General features: G+C 38.7%; 1 protein-coding gene across 2 annotated transcripts in view; it reads left to right on the top strand.

The window, feature by feature from the left end:
* The window catches only part of LOC150077208 (solute carrier organic anion transporter family member 4A1-like), a 748,389-nt gene that overhangs the window by 585,005 nt on the left and 144,608 nt on the right, over nt 1-18,776 (top strand). For both annotated transcript variants that reach the window (XM_090386038.1, XM_090386039.1), the window contains 2 exons: nt 6,876-7,069; nt 18,209-18,273. In XM_090386038.1, the coding sequence (XP_090242164.1) occupies nt 6,876-7,069; nt 18,209-18,273 (259 nt within the window). The remainder of the gene's footprint in view (nt 1-6,875; nt 7,070-18,208; nt 18,274-18,776) is intronic.

Genomic DNA, 18,776 nt, shown 5'->3' on the forward strand with positions numbered 1-18,776 from the left:
AGGTGGTATCAAAAGCCTTCTCTATGTCTATTGAAACCATTACTAGATGTTCATGTTTGACAAAAGCATTACGGATGGCAAATTCGGCCTTGACCATAAGATCTAAGCATGATCTGTTTTGGCGAAAGCCATATTGACAATGGCTCATTAGATGTTCCGACTCAATGATCCAGACGAGTCTTCTGTGGATAATTTTCTCAAGGATTTTACTGAGGCAGCTTGAGAGAGATATGGGTCTATAGCTATTTGGGTTTGATGGATCTTTTCCAGGCTTCAGGAATGCCAAAATTGTAGAGTGATGCCAAGATGCTGGATAAACATTTTCTAAAAATATGCGATTGTAAAAGACCAGGAGGCAGCGCAGAGCTTTGTCATCAAGATGTTGTAGCATGACATAATAAATTCCATCTGGTCCAGCAGCACCATTGCGAGCTGTTCTAATGACATGTAAAAGTTCAGAATATTGCAGAGGTTTGTTATATGGGAGAGGACGGGTAGTTTGAAAATGAATAGCATGCTTTTCTTTAGTGATTTTAATTCTTTGGAAAGAGGTAGTATAGGCTGACGTTGCTGAGATTTCTGCAAAAGTATTGGCTAAAGCATTAGCTATATCTACAGGATTAGAGAGATCTTTTCCATTCCAGGAGAGGATTGGAGAAGGTATGGTAGGAAACTTACCAGACAGCTGTCTAATTTTTTTCCATATTATTTTGGGATCGGTATTTCTGTGAAAAGTGGATGCAAAACGGGTCCAGGATTCTTTCTTTGCCTGTTTTTGTATGAAGCGTGCTTTTGCCCTTAATTTCTTATAATTAATGAGATTGACTGTGCTCGGACATTTCCGAAACAAATTCCAGGCTTTATTTTTTGCTCTCTTTGCTGTGGTGCATTTGTCATTCCACCAGTAATTATAATGCTTTCGGCCCGGCGGATTTGATATTGGTATTGTGTCTTTAGCCACATTTAGAAGATGCGACGTGATGTAATCTGTCACATCATCAATGTGCTGGAGGCGGATTTTTTCCTCATCGAGGTCAATTGATGATTGAAATTTTGCCCAGTCTGCTCGGACAAATTTCCACTTTCTGCAGGGTTGAATTGAAGGAGTCTTTGCTTTTAGAAAGTTGCATACTATTGGGAAGTGGTCACTGCCCATGGGATCGTTTATTACATACCACTCTATGGCTGGGACTAGTACTGGTGAACAAATTGAGAGATCTATTGCTGAGGTGTGTCCTGTTGGAAGCTGTACGTGTGTCGGTGCACCTGTATTGAGTATAGTGAGATTTAGTGCATCCAAAAAACTTTCAATTAGTCGGCCTCGTCTATCCAATTTAGGAGAGCCCCATAATGGGTGGTGCCCGTTAAAGTCCCCTAATATACAGAGAGGTGGAGGTACCTGTATAAAGAGGTCTTCAAGATCTTTTAAAGAGTTAGTACAGTTTGGCGGTAGGTATATTGAGACTAGTGTTATTGCACTATGGAGAATTATACGAACAGCAACAGCTTCTATATTAGTTTGGAGTGGGATATGTTTAGTTGGGATCTTTGAATTTACTAAGATTGCCACACCACCATGGGCAGCGCTAGCGGTATTTCGATCTCTTCGATAAATGCAATAGTTCTTTATCGAAGGAGAAATTTGTGTGGTTAGGTAAGTTTCCTGTAAACAAAAGGCAACCGGAGAATATTGATTAATTAGGTATTGAATATCGTCTGTGTTTGAACGAAAGCCTCTGCAATTCCATTGTAAGATGCTGTGGTTCATTTTGGTTTAGATGAGGACGATTCATCTGACTGTTTTTTGTTTGAGGAGGATTTTTTTCGGTCTCTTTTCGGGAAGGTAGGGCGACCGGTATCCATAGTATCGTTTGCGTGAAGTTCTAGTATTGGTTCTTCATGATCTGGGTTTACATCTACTTCCATACTACCAGTGGATGATTCAGGTTTATTGTTGTGTTTAGTAGTTTTCAGTTTTTCTTTGTCATGCGGGACTGTCCGAGTCTCAACTGGGATACTGATTGGAGTGTTGGTCGATTCAGTGGTTTTAATTTGATGTGTGTCTTTGACAGGGCTTGATAATGTGTTTTTAACCCATTTAGATAGAGATGTGCAGGGAGGTATGGATACATCTGTTTGAGCTGCTGTTGAATTAAAGCTTCGAGTGTGAGCTGCATATGAACGACTGGGCATGGTCGACATAACCTGTCTGCGTGCCTCAGGGTACGTGACTTTGTGCTCTATTTTATATTTTTGGATTTTCTTCCCCGTTTTCCACATTTCACAAGATTTGGAAAAGGCTGGGTGACTTTCTTTGCAGTTTGGACAAATGGGACTTGAGGCTGAACAGTCTGTTTGTGTATGCTCCTTGGAACCACAAATTGGACAAATGGCATCACCTCTACATGCTTGTTGCGAATGTCCATATTTTTGGCATTTAAAGCAACGTAGAGGATTAGGTATGTAAGGCCGTATTCGGCAGTTTAAATAGCCAGCTTTTACTGAGGATGGTAAATCTGGGGTGCTGAATGTTAAAATTATGGATCGGGTTGGAACAAGATTTCCATCTTTTTTGGTTTTTATACGTTTTGCACTAATTACTTTTTGATTGCCCAGTTCCTGTACTAGTTCCTCTTCAGATACTGTAATCAGGTCCCACTCTGTGATGACACCTTTTGACGAGTTTAACGTATTGTGGGGAGTTACAGATACGGGTAGCCCAGCAAAGGTTGTTGTTTTAAGCAGCCATTCTGAATGTTTTGAGGAAGCTGTTTCGATTAGTAGGTCTCCGGACTGCAGACGTTTAACCATTTTCGGCGTACCAGCAATGGATTCCAAAAATCTTTGGATGACAAATGGTGACAATTTGCCAACAGGCTGGTTGGAGAGCGAATGTATTACAAGGAAGTTTGGCATCTCATTGCTCTGCACTTCTCTTCGGAGCCTTTTTGGTTGGTTTAGGTCATCATCATTTGGTATGTCTGGCCTTGAATTTGAAGGCTCTAGAGGTGGATAGTCATTTATATCCATCGTTACTCCTTTTCGCCCTGGAGGATAACTTTTCCCCCAGGTTACCGGCCCCGCCACGGGGAGGCAGGAGCAGTGCCGCTCGGAGGCCAAGCGGTTGAAGTGTTAGTTAATTAGTAAAAATATAAATTGAGGAAAATGTAAAGAAAGGTGTATTTCCTTCCTGTGTTCTACTTGTTACTTTTCAAGTATAGAACTGTTTTTTAAAGTAAAACTGTTTATAGAAATGTGAACGTAAAATATAATTTCAATCACTTATCAAGAGCACTTTATAAATCGCAAGAATATAGCTTGGCCTCGAAATACGCTTGGCACCCGGGGCCAATTAAATGCTGTGTAAAGTGTAGGGGTACATATGGTAAGATCTATAGCTGTGGTGGTCCGAGTTGGAAAATGGAAGTAGGTGTGGTTACCCCTGTTAAGAAGTAAGAGGTTATGATTATCTAGAAGTTGTTCAATGATGCGTCCTCTTCTGTTGTAGTCGGAGCATCCCCACAAAGGGTTATGTCCATTCATATATCCCATCAGACAAATTGGGGGTGGTAGTTGTTGTAGTAATGCGTCTAGGTCTTCATAAGAGACATCATCTCCTGGTGGAATGTATAATGAACATATGGTTAATAGGGACCTTGCTATTGTACGAATTGCTACCGCTTCTAATGGGCTATTTAAATGCACCTGTTGTGTTGGTATTCTGTCATTTACTAATATAGCAACTCCTCCATGTGTTATACTTTGAGTTATTCGGTCTCTTCTGTACATTGAGTAGTTCCTGATATTCAGGGTATCTTGTTGTTTGAGGTACGTTTCCTGGAGACATATACAGATTGGTGTGTAATGGGTGATCAGATACAGTACGTCGTCAAAATTAGTACGTAATCCACGACAGTTCCACTGGATAATTTTATCCATTATTTATATTTGCTCAGCCCCTCGAGCTGTTTTCGTTGGGTGACTGTCTTTTGTTTTTCTGTCCTTACTCTGTCTCTTTTGGGAAATATCGGTTTTCCGGTATCCATATCTTCTTCTGATTCTTCGGCATGGATTTCCAACGTATCGTCATCTATCTTTCCCGTTTTCTCAAATTCCATAAATTCTGAGTTAGGTTCGTGATTTTGTGGTCTGCTATTACTCTTACACTGTTGCAAGGTTGGAGAATCTGAGGGGATTGAGATGGGTGTGTTTACTGTTTTCTCTTGTTTATCTTGTTGCTTTGCTTGGAGTAAGTGTTTGACTTGTGGAGAAAAAGATTCATTTGGAGGAACTGAGATTTCAGTTTGACATTCCACTGATTTAAATTTAGTTGTTACTTGTGCGTACGTTGGTCTATTGGTTATGGTTGGCTGGACCATTTTTCTTGCTTCTTGGTATGTAATATTGTGCTCTGTTTTGTATTTCTGTATTTCTTTTTCTTTTTTCCATCTATCACATGCTCTGGAGTACGCGGGATGTTCTCCTTTACAATTTGGACACTTTGGGGCTGTGGCTGGGCACTCATCAATCTGATGTTCTTTGGATCCACATTTAGCACATGTCGGTGTGTTTCTACATGCTGTTTGAGAGTGTCCAAATTGTTGACACTTGAAACAGCGCAAAGGATTTGGAATATATACTTTTACTTGGCAGTTCAAATATCCTGCTTTTACGGTGCATGGGATTTTTGGTGTGTTAAATGTCAGGATTAAGGTTTTGGTAGGTATTACATTTCCATCTCTCCGAATAGAAATCCGTCTTACATTTGTCACTCCTTGATTTTGGAGTTCTTTGCTGATTTCCTCTTCAGTAACGTGTAAGAGGTCCCATTCGGAGATTACTCCCCGCGAAGAGTTTAAAGTGTTATGGGGGGTGACCACTACTGGTATACCTCCAAAGTTTGATACATTCAGAGCTTTTCTGAATGTCTAGTACTAGACGTTTCGACTAATAAATCCCCAGATCGGAGTCGCCTGACCGTTTTTGGTGTTCCGGCTAGTCCTTCCAAGACTTTTTGGATGAAAAATGGGGATTTCTTTCCTAGTGTCTCCTCTCCTGTGGAGTGGATGATTAGGAACAAAGGAATCTGTGATGGTTTGGAGCCGTCTGTTCTTTGCCTTTTGGCAGTATTTTCTGGTTCTTCATCAAGCCGATTTGGTGGGATCTTTTCTGAAGTCCCTTGGGAAGTAGTGACTTTACTACTCATGATTTGCTCTTTTAGCCCTGGGAGCGTACCTTCCAACTCCCAGGTTTCCAGCCCCGCCACGAGGAGGCAAGAGCAGTGCCACCAAGTGACCAAGCAGTTGCTATAAGTTAGTAGGGTTGGTGGTTAGTTTGAGATAAGAGAAAAAAGAAAGGTGACTTTCCTTTCTGTTAGTTTGCTAGATTCTTTTAGCAAAACTTACTTATGGAGTACTAAAAAATTAAGATCGCTATAAATATAGTAAACTAAGTATAATTGAGAAGCGCACTCTAGAATCACTTTAAATCACTTGATCACTTGGAAAACGCTTGGCACTCGGGGCCGTCCAGTCAGAGATTGATATTTTGGATGGAACAGTAACATCAGTTTGCGTGGCTATTGTTTGATATTTTTTTGCAATACTGGCATAGCTACGGTTAGATATACTGGGCGCAATTAATTTTCTTGCTTCCTGATAAGTAACTTTGTTTTCGACTTTATATTTTACAATTTTTTTTTCCATTTTCCACTTCTCACATGTTTTAGAGTAAGCAGGATGGTTACCCTTGCAATTAGGACAAGTCATTTCTTTTGCCGAACAGTCATTTTGACTGTGATCAGAAGATCCACAGTTAGGACAAGCTGGGTTCCCTCTGCATGCCGTCTGAGAGTGGCCATACTTTTGGCATTTATAGCATCTCAACAGATTAGGAATATAAGGACGAAAGTGACAGAGTAGATATCCTGCTTTTACTGATGATGGTAGATTTGGACTGCTAAAGGTGAGAATGATATTTCTGGTGGGTATGAGTATATTGTCCCTTTTAGTCATAATTCTTTTGACAGCAATTACATTTTGTTCATTTAGCTCTTCTTTAATTTCTTCTTCTGTCACATTCAAAAGGTCCCAACTAGATATAACACCCTTAGATGTATTTAGGGTTGCATGGGCAGTTACCTTTACTGGAATTTTAGCAAAGTTTGTCACTTTAAAGAGTTTTTCAGAATGCCTGCAGTTGACAGTTTCTACTAGTAAGTCACCCGATTGCAATCTCTTAACCATCTTGGGAGACCCTGCAATAGTTTCCAAGTGTTTTTGGATAAGAAAGGGGGATAGCTTACTAAGAGGCTGTTCTGATAATGAATGCATTATTAAAAATGCAGAAAACTCGGTCGCAGAGGAAATGGTTTTTAATTGACATTTGATGCTTGCAAAGTATTCTTTCTCCACTGACAGAGATAAGCGTCACAGGTTGGAAGAGGAGGAGGAGCCCGTGGTGCTTGAGTATAGGTTGCTACCTGCTTTACGGAATAGATGGAAATATTCCAAACTTGGACCAATTCAAGAAGGTGAAGACCAGCTGGTTTTACTATGCTAGGTTTGTTTCTGTTTAGGATTTCTAACAGTGGGTTGAAAAGGTATGACTAAATGGATGACAGGCACAACTTTGTGTCTTGACAGCATATTTCAGTAACAGTGTTTTCCTGTGTAAAGTTAGTGGTTGCTCGTGAGCATCAATGTTTTTTTTTTTTTCTGTCTTTCTTTCTTTTTTTTTTTTTTTTTAATTTTGCAGCAATACTGAATTTTCTCTCCTTCATATTAGAAAAATCTTTATATTTTTAATTTTAGCCTTATACAGCATAGCATAATTTATCCAACATTATATATATTAATTCATTTATATAATTTTAGGTATACGGAAATTGCACCTGTATAAAAGACAAAGGAAGAAATGTTTCTATTGATAGTGCGTATGTAGAAATTCAAGCAACTCGAGAAACATGTCCCAGCACTTGTGGATACATGCCAGTATTTCTTCTCATCATGTTTTTCTGTATGTTGTTAACATTTTTGGTCAGCATGCCATCTCTTTCGGCTACTTTGAGGTGAGTGTCAACATATAGCACTTTCCAGAGATTTACAAGATTTTAAACACTCATTTTTAATTATATTATAAATAAATGTATCCCAATTGTTGTTGTTGGGTTTTTTTGGGGCAAGGGCTACTAAGCCCATAATGCACCTATTACAATCTTATTGGGTACATGATTGTTATATTAAAAAAGAGGATTCAGATCAGATGATATTTGTGCATCATTCTCAGGAAGGTAATTGTTGTTGTTATTGAGGCTTAATGGCACATAAGTTTCTATGGCTAATGTGCCTATTCACTTATTATTTTAAGAGATCAGGAATTTCTATAAAATCAAAAGAAAATTCGAAATAAGAAATTATTAAAAAGTCCAGTTTGCTTGAGGAAGTCAAAAAATTCAGAAATATTTGCCTTATCACCAAAGCAATTTTCAAGAGTTATTGGTTTACGATTATTTATCAGTTTTGATTTTGATTTGATTTAAAAATTCTTGGCTCAAGAGCTACTGCGGCTAAAATGAGCCTGTAAAATTTTATATTTTATATAATGGTTTTGTTTTGGTTGGTTTGTTTGGATTTTTTGGCGCATTAGCAACTAAGGCTATAATGTTGTTGTTGTTGTTTGGGTTTAAAGTGCAATGGCTACTTAGGCCATATTGCACTTATGGAAGTGGTGCATACTGTCTGCGTTTATTGATTTAGAAGCAGTTAAATACAGTTATACAATCCTATTCGTTTTAGGAAGGAGAAGAATTCTGCAAGATTTGAATTTTCGCCTATGATATGGCTAAGTGACAGAGGTTCCTTTAAATTTGACAGAGAATTGAAAGACATTAGTCGAGCTGTTGTTGTTGTTGGGTTTTATTGGCGCATTAGCGACTAAGGCTATAATGCGCCAAAACCTAGTCATTAAAAAAGGTAAAAAATTTTTTTTGGCCTAACGAATTAGGTCACCAAGTCAATGTATAAAAACAAGTATAAACGGTAAAAGGCAGATATCAGTAAACAAGAAACATTATATTAGTCGAGCATTATTATATATAGTACAGTCCAGAAGTATGTGTTTGACTGTGAGTGGTGTATGACAATGATTACACTGGGGAGGATCTTTTCCTGACAAAAGGAACAGATGGGTTAAATGAGTATGGCCAATTCTGGCTCTGGCTAAAATTACTTCTTCTTGCCTGTTTTCTATAGAGCTGGAAGCCCATAATTTTGGTAAGGGTTTTATTTGGTGTAGTTTATTATGGGATTGTGTTTGCCACTGAAGAGTCCATTGATCTTTACATATTCTTTGTATTTTCATTTTATAATCTGTGACGGGTACTAGCGAATTTGTTGGGGCTGGGCTGGATGGATTTTTGGCAGCGTCATCTGCAATTTCATTCACTGGTATTCCGGTATGGCCTGGGATCCAGCAGAAGATAACCTTTTGCTCATGCTCTCTAAGACGTATCAACTGTGTTTTGATGAGCTTTAATAACGGGTGAGTAGGCGGGGAATTGTTTTGTAATGCTAATACGGAACCTTGCGAGTCTGTGTATATTATGCTCTTTTGAATTGACATATGGAAGACATTTTCTAATGCAAGCTTGATGGCATATAATTCAGTTGTGTAGCTACTACACTCTGTCGGAAGAGATTGAGAAATGATGGTATCAGGGAGTACCACTGCTGCACCCGATCCACTCTCAGACTTCGATCCATCTGTATATATTTTTGCGAAGTCAGGATAATGTTGAATATGTTCAATGTGTAGCTGTCGGACGGTAAAGTCTGATAGAGAGTGTTTACCCCACTGATGGAAATACTTGTCACAACATGGCATGATGACGGACCATGGAGGGTCAGGATCTATAGGATCTCGCAAAATTTTATCGAAGTGTATATCCCAATCTTCTGTTAGATGTTTTAGCCTAATAGCAGCAGGCCGAACTGTCTGTGGTTTGTTTCTATGCAGGGTCATATACAGCGGATCATGAAGTATTGAACAATTAGGATGGGTAACCTGGCTTTGGATCTTGATTGCATAGTTTAACAGCAACATCTTTCTCCTGATATTTAAAGGTTTGTTTGCTTGTTTGGTTGAGTTTTATTCGCGCATCAGCAACTATGGCTATAATGCGCCAAAACCTTGTCATAAAAAGTAAAAAATTTTCAGTGACCTACTGAATTAGGTCACTACGTCAGGTTATAAAAACAAGTATAAACTGTAACAGACAAATATCAGTAAACAAGTAACAATAGAAAATCTTAAAATAATAAGATTTTTTAAATATGATTAAAAAGGTTTACTGATTTTAGGAAATTAAAAATAGCAGACACATGGTCATTGTTGGATAAAATCTGACTGAGTGTATACGGCTCAGTCAGATTGTTAAAAGCGGTAAAACGAGCATTTCTAAAACTGGTACAGTCAACTAAAATGCGTCTGATTGTTAAAATTGTGCCACAGGACTCACACATAGGAGGGTCATCAGCCCTCAGCAAAAACGAATGAGTTAAATGACTGTGTCCTATGCGGGTCCGGGCAAGAACAACTTCCTCCTTACGATTCCTGCGCAGACTAGACTGCCACGGTTCAATTACAGGTTTTATATGATATAATTTATTCGCAGTCTGTCTGTTCCACGAATCCTGCCATTGGGAATGTATCTTTTGATGTACTATTTGCCTGTAGTCTGTATAGGGGACTAACAGGCAGCGGTTATTATTGGGAATTGCTGATTTGGCTGCGGCAACAGCCAAAGCATTTCACCTAATCCCAATGTGGCTGGGAACCCAGCAGAAGCGGTTGATGGTTGGTTGATGTGCTGTTTAATGGCACAAGGGCTGCTAAAGCCATATTGTGCCTGATTCTATTTGATAGTGCAATTTACAGTTAAAATCTGTAAAATAATCCCGTCTGCTTTAAGAAATAAAAGAACTCAGCTAGATTTGCATTGTCTCCAATCAGATGGGTAATGTCAAAGGTTCTTGCAGATATGAAAGCGATTTGAAAATTTTTTCCCGATAATTATTATAATGATTGTAATTTATTAGAATATGCCTCACCGTAAGTGTAGTCTGACAATATGTACAAATAGGCGGATCTTCCCCCATGAGCAGATAAATATGGGTTAGATGCGTGTGCCCAATACGCGTCCTAGCCAGGATCACCTCCTCTTGCCTATTTGATCGCATACTTGATGGCCATAACTTAGGTTCCTGTTTAAATTGAAGCAGTTTATTTCCACACTGAGCCTGCCAGATTTGCAACCATTGCTCTTCACACACGTTTTTTATGACTGATTTGTAATCTACATATGGCACTTGGTAGTTAGGAGATCTTGCAGTGATTGGATGTTTAGCGGCTTGATCTGCATATTCATTTCCTTTGATGCCTACATGACCCGTTATCCAACAGAAACGGACTAATTGGTTTGCAGCTTGTAACGCAATTATCTGTGATCTAATTTGCTTCAAGATGGGGTGGATTGGTTTGGATGGATTTTTCAATGATTTTATTGCACTCAGAGAATCAGAGTAGATCATAATTCGCTTACTAGACAGATTAATAACGTGATCCAGAGCTATTTTAATCGCCCACAGTTCAGCAGAGTAGATGCTGCATTCCTTTGGAAGGGACACAGAAGTAGAAAAGATAGAAGAAACTGCTGCTGCGCCCACTGTCGTACTTGTTTTCGAGCCATCGGTATATATTTGAAGATACCGAGAATTTTCTGCTACATGTGCAGCATGGAGTTTCCTGATGGTAAGGTCTGCTGCTTGCTTTTTCCCCCATTGTTGGAATGAGAAGTTACAAATTGGTGTATAATCAGACCACGGAGGGTCGTGATTGCTCATTTCCTGAAAGACATTACCCATGTCTAGATTCCAACATTGTGTTAACTGTAGCAACCTTATCCCAATAGGCTTGTTTTCGTTAGGCTTGTTTTGATAAAATGTGGTCCACTGGGGCTCAAATAAGTATGGCGAGATAGGATGAAAAGGAAGACTCCGTATTTTTGCTGCATAGTTCAGCATCAACATTTTCCTCCGAAGATGGAGTGGAGGTTCGTGTGCATCTATATATAGACTCTGTACAGGGGATGTTCTGAATGCTCCTAAAGCAGTTCTTAGGGCACTGTGATGGATGGTGTCTAGCCGAGTTAGTACACTCTTCCTGGCAGAGTCATAGATTGGAGCTCCGTAATCCAAGCGAGATCGGATTAATACCCGATATAGCCGAAGCAGAGTGTATCGGTCAGCACCCCACGTCAATGAAGATAGTACTCGGAGGATATTTAATTTTTTCAAGCAAATGGTTCTCAGATATGAGATGTGTTGTAAGAAGTTTAATTTATTGTCCAGCATTAGGCCAAGAAATCTGATACTATTGGAAAGAGGTATGGTGGTATTTTTAAGATGTAGTTCAGGCTCAGGGTGGATCTTACGTTTTTTACAGAAATGAATACAGTTAGATTTTTGTGGTGATAAGCGGTAGCCATTGCGAGACATCCACAGCTCGATTTTGTTAATTGAGATTTGAAGCTGTCTCTCAATAGAATTCATAGTTTTTCCTTGGCACGAAATCATGAGGTCATCTGCATAGTGATATACTTCTACTGTGCTTGGAATATCATGGATGATTTTGTTTATTCTTATTAAAAATAGAGTTGGACTCAAGATAGACCCTTGAGGGACCCCTTCCTCCTGTATATGAATTCTAGATAGAGTATTTAGATGACTAACCTGAAAGGTTCTGCTCTGGAGAAAGCTCTGAATAAACAGAGGAAGCCTGCCTCGTAGACCAAAGGTGTAAAGGTCACGCAGAATACCAAAACGCCATGTTGTATCAAAGGCCTTTTCTAAATCAAAACTTACCATAACAAGGTGGTCATTTCTGACAAAAGCGTTTCTGATGTTCGATTCTGCTTTGGTCATCATATCTAATGCAGATCTATTTTGCCGAAAACCGTACTGATTTTTATGTAAGATGTTATGTGACTCAAGAAACCAGGTGAGGCGCTTCAGAACCATTTTCTCCAGTGTTTTCCCCAAACAACTAGTTAAGGAAATTGGACGATAATTTCCTGGATTAGAGAAGTCTTTCCCTGGTTTAGGGATGGTTAATACAAGTGAATGTCTCCAAGAGCTAGGATAAATATGTTCTTCAAAAATTCTGTTGAAAAATATTAAAAGAATTTGCAAAGCAGTATCATTCAAGTGTTTTAGCATAATATAAAATATACCATCAGGTCCCGCTGCACTATTGGGTGCTCTGTTAAGAGCATCCGTTAACTCGGATATAGTAAAAAGCTGATTATATGGAAGAGACAGACCGGTGTTGAAATTTAACTTATACCTTTCTGCTACCACTTTAATTTGTTGGAATGAAGCATCATATGAATTTGCTGCTGAAATTTTTGCAAAGGCTTCAGCAAAAGCATTTGCTATGTCTTTGGAGGAAGACAGTTCCTGTCCATTACAGATCAATATTGGAGAGGATGACAATGGATATTTGCCATTCAGATGTTGGATTTTCCTCCAGATTAATCTTGTATCGGTGTTTTTGGTGATAGTGGAAGCGAACTGTATCCAGGAATCTTTTTTGGCTTTCCTTCTTATTTGTCGTGCTTTAGCATTTAATTTCTTGTAATTTATAAGGTTTATAATAGTGGGATGCTTGCAGAAGATATTCCAAGCTTTGTTCTTTTCTTTTTTTGCTCTATTGCATTCATCATTCCACCAGTAGTTTTTGCACCTGCGTGGATGAGTCGACGACTGAGGGACAACTATGTTAGCTGCTGCTAGTATCCGTTTAGTAATATGGTCATTAGCTTCATCTATTGACTGGTTCAGAATGAAGTTTTTATCTAAAACTGTATTTAAGGAAAATTTTTCCCAGTTTGCCTTTGTAAATTTCCATCTTCTGCGAGTTTCCGGATAGGTGGTGGTAGTTTGGAATTTACAAGTAATTGGAAGATGATCACTATTGTGAGGATTATCCAATACAGCCCAATGTATACTTGGGTACAGAGCCGGGGAACAAATAGATAGATCTATGGCTGAAGTATTTCCTGAAGGAAAATGAACATGAGTATGTGCACCGGTGTTCAGCAGAGTTAGATTTTGTTTGTCCAGTAATGCTTCTATTAGCTGCCCTCTTTTATCCATATGGAGACTTCCCCATAATGGGTGGTGTCCATTAAAATCACCCATCAGACAAAAAGGAGATGGTATCTGGGCAAGGAGCTCATCAAAGTCTCTGAGTATATACGTTTGGTTCGGCGGAAGATAAATAGAAATAAGAGATAAAGATATTCCAATTTCTATTCTCACAGCAACAACTTCTAAATTGGATTTTAAAGGGATTTGTCTAGACGGAATAGTAACGGATACCAAAACCGCTACACCTCCATGGGCTGCAGTTGCTGTATTCCTGTCACGCCTGTACAAAATATATTTCTTTATTGAGGGGGTCACTTGTGGAGTTAAAAAAGTTTCTTGTAAACAAATGCCTGCTGGATTGAAATCTCGGATTAGTTCATAAAGTTCATCTGTATTAGTACGTAGTCCTCGACAGTTCCATTGTAAAATGCACTTCATTATTTAGTTTTAGTGGTAGGATGATCCGGTTGCTTTTTAGAGGCAGTAGGCTTATTGCGATCTATTTTAATTTTATCTTTTTTAGGAAAGGTAGGCCGTCCAGTGTCCATATCTTCTTCGGCATGAATTTCTAATATAGGTTCTTGTTCAGTTTTGTCATCTGTATCCATTTCTGCAGTATTAATTTGAGTTTTAGTAGAAGATTCGGCTTGTGTCATCCTGGTCTCACTTTGGGACTTAATGCCACTAGTATTTGGGATGGAGATTGGAGTATTGCAAGTCTGGTCTCTGTTGTTTTGCTTCAAGGATGGCTGAGGAACTGAAAGCTGAGCTCTAGCCCATTCAGCCAGTGATATGTTCGGTGGAACTGAGTCAGTGGTTTGTGTGGCAATTGAACGGTATTTCTTTGTAACAGCTGCATATGTACGTACAGGAGTATCTTTCAGTACTTGTCGTCGCGCTTCCTGATAAGTCACTTTATTTTCCACTTTAAATTTCTGTATTTTTTTCCCAACTTTCCATAAATCACAATTTCTAGAATATGCAGGATGTTCTTCCCTGCAGTTAGGACAAACTGGAGATGTAGCAGTACAGTCTGTTTGAGTGTGATCCTGGGATCCACATTTTGGGCATATTGTGTTTCCTCGACACGTTGCCTGAGAGTGTCCGAACTTCTGACATTTAAAACACCGTATTGGATTTGGTATATACGGGCGGATATGGCAATTTAAATAACCAGCTTTTACAGTATTTGGTAAGTTTGGGGTATTGAATGTGTGAATTACACTGCGGGTTGGAATGAGATTGCCGTCTCTACGAGTCAAAATTCTCTTAGTTTGTATGACCTTTTGGTCTTTAAGTTCTTGTACAAGCTCCTCTTCTGTTACATTCAATAGATCCCACTCAGAGATAACACCTTTGGAACTATTTAGGGTTGAGTGGGGAGATATTTTAACAGGGATACCACCAAATGTTGTCATCTTTAACAATAATTCTGAATGTTTCGACTGTGTAGTTTCCACCAGCAAATCCCCTGACTGTAACCTTTTGACCATTTTAGGTGATCCAGCAGCATTTTCTAGAAATCTCTCTATAATAAATGGGGAGAGTTTGCTCACTGGTTGACTAGTTAAGGAATGGATAATCAGGAAAGTTGGATACTCGGGTTGATTATCTACTTTTAAGCGCTTATGTTGCGCACTACCTTCATCAGAGTTATACCAGTCTATGGTATTTGAGCTTGAAGGCTCTAAGGCTGGATAATTTTCTTTATCCATGTCGGCTCCTTTTCGCCCTGGGGGATTAGCTTTTCCACCCAGGTTACCGGCCCCGCCACGGGGAGGCAGGAGCAGTGCCGCTTGTGGCCAAGCGTAGGAGTTAGTACGGTTAGTATATACAATAAAGAAAAAGGTACTTTCCTTTTTCTGGCTCTCTTTCTATACTTTTAAAAAGTAGAGCTAATCAACAGAAAGACTTACGAACGAAATGAAACAAGGAAAAACTCAGTCGCTTTAGAAAATCGCTATAGGAATCGCAGCACTATTTAGCACAGAAAATAGCTTGGCCTCAAGAAACGCTTGGCACCCGGGGCCTCCTAGTAAGTGTGGAAGCAAACACGATCCAAGAATTTTTCTTTGCTTTTTTCTGAATTCTCCTCGCTTCAGCTTTGGCTTTTTTATACGCAATCAAATTGAGGGTTGTTGGATATTTTCGGAATCTATTCCATGCACGATTTTGTTTTGTTTTGGCTGTTCCACATTCTGCATTCCACCAAGAGTTGTACCGCGTCTGCCTTACCTTACTTATTTGAGGTATTGTAGCTTCGGAAGCTTCTAATAGTTCGTTGAAATATAAGACAGCGTCATCTATTGGTAGGGATTCTATTAATTGCTTATCCAGTTTGATCAATTGAATATATTTACTCCAATTAGCTTTTTTAAAATTCCATACTGTTCTGGTTCCTTCTGTGAGAGTCGATTGTGTCTGTATGGAACATACTATCGGAAAATGATCACTGTTGTAAGGATCATTCAACACGAACCATTCTATATTAGGATAAACTGATGGAGAACACATTGTTATGTCTATTGCAGAAGTGATACCTGTAGCCAAACTGATATAAGTGTGAGATCCGGTATTCAGTAAATTCAGTTGTTGATCATCTAGGAAAGTTTCGATTAAGTTACCTCTACTGTCTGTGTGAGAAGATCCCCACAAATGATGATGGACATTCATATCTCCCATAAGGCAATAGGGAGGTTGCAGCTGCATAGTAAGATCGTTTAATTCCGATCTGGAAATGGGAGTATTTGGTGGAAGGTATAGGGACGAGATAGTGATAGAAATTCCGATGGCTATTCTCACCGCTACTGCTTCTAAGTTGGTTCTTAATGTTGTTTGCTTAGCTGGTATATTAGTATTCACCAAAATTGCCACTCGTCCTTTGGCAGTCCTGTTATCATTCCTGTCTCTCCGGAAAAGTGTATAATTTTGAAATGTGCGTGAAGATTGAAGTGTTAGATGGGTCTCCTGAAGGCAAATGCAGGCCGGTTTATACTGCTGAATAATATCTTTTATTTCATCCAATTTTCCACGTAAGCCACGACAGTTCCATTGTATAATAATATGTTGCATTATTTAGGTCTCGGAACGATTTGTTGAATCTGACTGCGCTTTTGAGTTTTTTCGTTTATCATATTTGGGTCTGTCTTTCTTCGGAAAATTAGGACGAGGTGTGTCAATATCTTCTGCAGGATGTAGTTCTAATACATTCTCTCTCTGTTCATCAGTATCCATTTGGTCTATGTTTGTTTGTTTCTGTTCACATAGCTTACTAGATGCTGTTTGCTTTGTTTTTGAAGATTTTACTTCTGATTTCTGCTTTCCAGGCATGGAAGTATCCTGTTCTTTACCACTGGATGTTTCTTGTGAAACTGTTTTTGTCATCAATATTACTTTACTCCAGTCTATAATTTGATTTAGAGGTATTACTACCTCCGTTTGAGTGGCTATAGTTTGCTGTCGTTTCACTGCTGAAGCATAGGAACGTGAAGGTTTGGTTGCAAGTATCTGTTTTCTTGCTTCCGGATAAGACACTTTATTTTCTACTTTGTATTTTTGAATTTGCTTTCCCAATACCCACATTTCGCATGTCTTCGAAAAAGCAGGATGATTTTCATGACAATTGGGACAGAGTGGTGTAGCAGAGGTGCCGTTTGCTTGATTGTGGTCTTTTGATCCACAGAGTGGACAGATGTGGTCACTGCGACATGTCGCCTGAGAGTGTCCGTATCGCTGACAGTTGTAACACCTTATTGGATTAGGTATATATGGACGGATTTTGCAATTTAAATATCCTGCTTTAACTGATTGGGGAAGAGAAGGATTGCTAAATGTGAGGATTACTGATCGGGTTGGAATGAGAATTCCATCTTTCTTCATCATTATCCTCCTACCATGTATTACTTGTTGTTCTGTTAGCTCGTGCAGTAATTCTTCCTCTGAAACAGTCAAAAGGTCCCATTCGGTAATAACACCTTTCGATGTATTCAGGGAATTATGTGGGGTAACTTGAACTGGTAGTCCTGCAAAAGTTTTCATTTTTAGCAATTTCTCAGATTGATGACTTAGTGAGGTTTCTACTAAGAGATCACCTGATTCTAATCGTTTTATCATTTTTGGTGATCCAACCATGGACTCTATAGTCTTCTGAACTAAGAAAGGGGATAATTTCCCAACGGGTTGTGGTGATAAGGAATGTATCACCAAAAAGAAAGGAACAGTAGGCTGAGAACTGTTTATTTTCATTCTCTTAGCCTGAGACATGTTCGGCTGTAAGTCATCACATTTATTGGAGTTAACTTTCTCCAATCTTGTGTTGTTAGTTTTTTGCTCCCTTTTCAACTCCTTTTAGTCCTGGGTGATGTCTTTTCACCCAGGTCCAGCCCCGCCACGGGGAGGCAGGAGTAGTGCCACCAAGTGACCAAGCGAGTAAAATAGAAGGTTAGTACAGAGAAAAATTAAGAAAGGTTATTTTCCTTTCTACAACTTCTTCCTTATTCTTTAAGAAAGAGAACTCTTATTATATATTTGAATAACGGAAGAAAAAACGTGAAAACTCAAAGTGAAAAGCTTATCTCTCTAATACAATCGCAGTAGCAGTCGCAGGGAAGATCGCTTGGCCTCAAGATTTGCTTGGCACCCGGGGCCAGGCACAAAGGGTGGTGGTATCTATTTGGTTCTACTGAAGGAAGTTGCTAAATCATTAGCTATAATAATGATGCATCCTCAGATGAAGTTTCAGAAGAGTCACTCTTAGAATGACCTTTGTATCTCCATACAAAGGTCATTCTAAGAGTGATTTCTAATTAAAATATCTTACCTTTCATATCATGAAATACCTTTTATGATATGAAGCATGATTTGGTATATGACTTTCCAAACATTCTGAAATCATACACTGTAAAAATTGTTGCTCTGCTCTATATAGGATAAATTTTCTCATTTCCAAAGATCTGCATTACCTTGCTTTGGTTAAAATATTGTTTTAAAATTTTGTTTAGGTGTGTGGCAGAAAGCCAGAAGTCGTTTTCTCTGGGAATTCAGTGGATTACAGTTAGATTGTTAGGTAAGTTCCATCTTGTGTTTATAATTAAAAATCAGAAAAGAATAAGGAAAGTGGAAGTCAGAAAAGGCATCTGCTTAGTGACTTATGAAGCATTATTTTTATTTCAACATAACATATTTTGTTTTAAGGCATCATAAATTTTGTTTTCATATTTTATTTACACTTCCTTCATTTTCCAGTTAAGCTGATTAGTTATGTATGTAACTAAACTAGTTAACTGAATTTCAACACAGTATATTATGATGAGTGACTGCATAGATACCACAACATTGAAAACACGTTGCAATATTACTCACATTAATGTCACACGGCCACCCCAAATTTTTTTTTTTTTTTTTTTTGTCAAACAGAGGAAATAAAAACTTACTTGATCTTACACTAAATCCTGTTGTTGTTGTGGGAGTTTTATGGCACATAAGTTGCTTTGGCTATAATGCACCTATTCCTTTATTGTAATAGTTTATGAGAATTTCTTGTCCAGTCAGAAAAGGCAGAAATTAGAA

Source organism: Mastigoproctus giganteus, chromosome 12 (assembly GCF_048544385.1).
Source record: "Mastigoproctus giganteus isolate SK-2022 chromosome 12, ASM4854438v1, whole genome shotgun sequence".
In the NCBI taxonomy this organism is placed as follows: Eukaryota; Metazoa; Arthropoda; class Arachnida; order Uropygi; family Thelyphonidae; genus Mastigoproctus; species Mastigoproctus giganteus.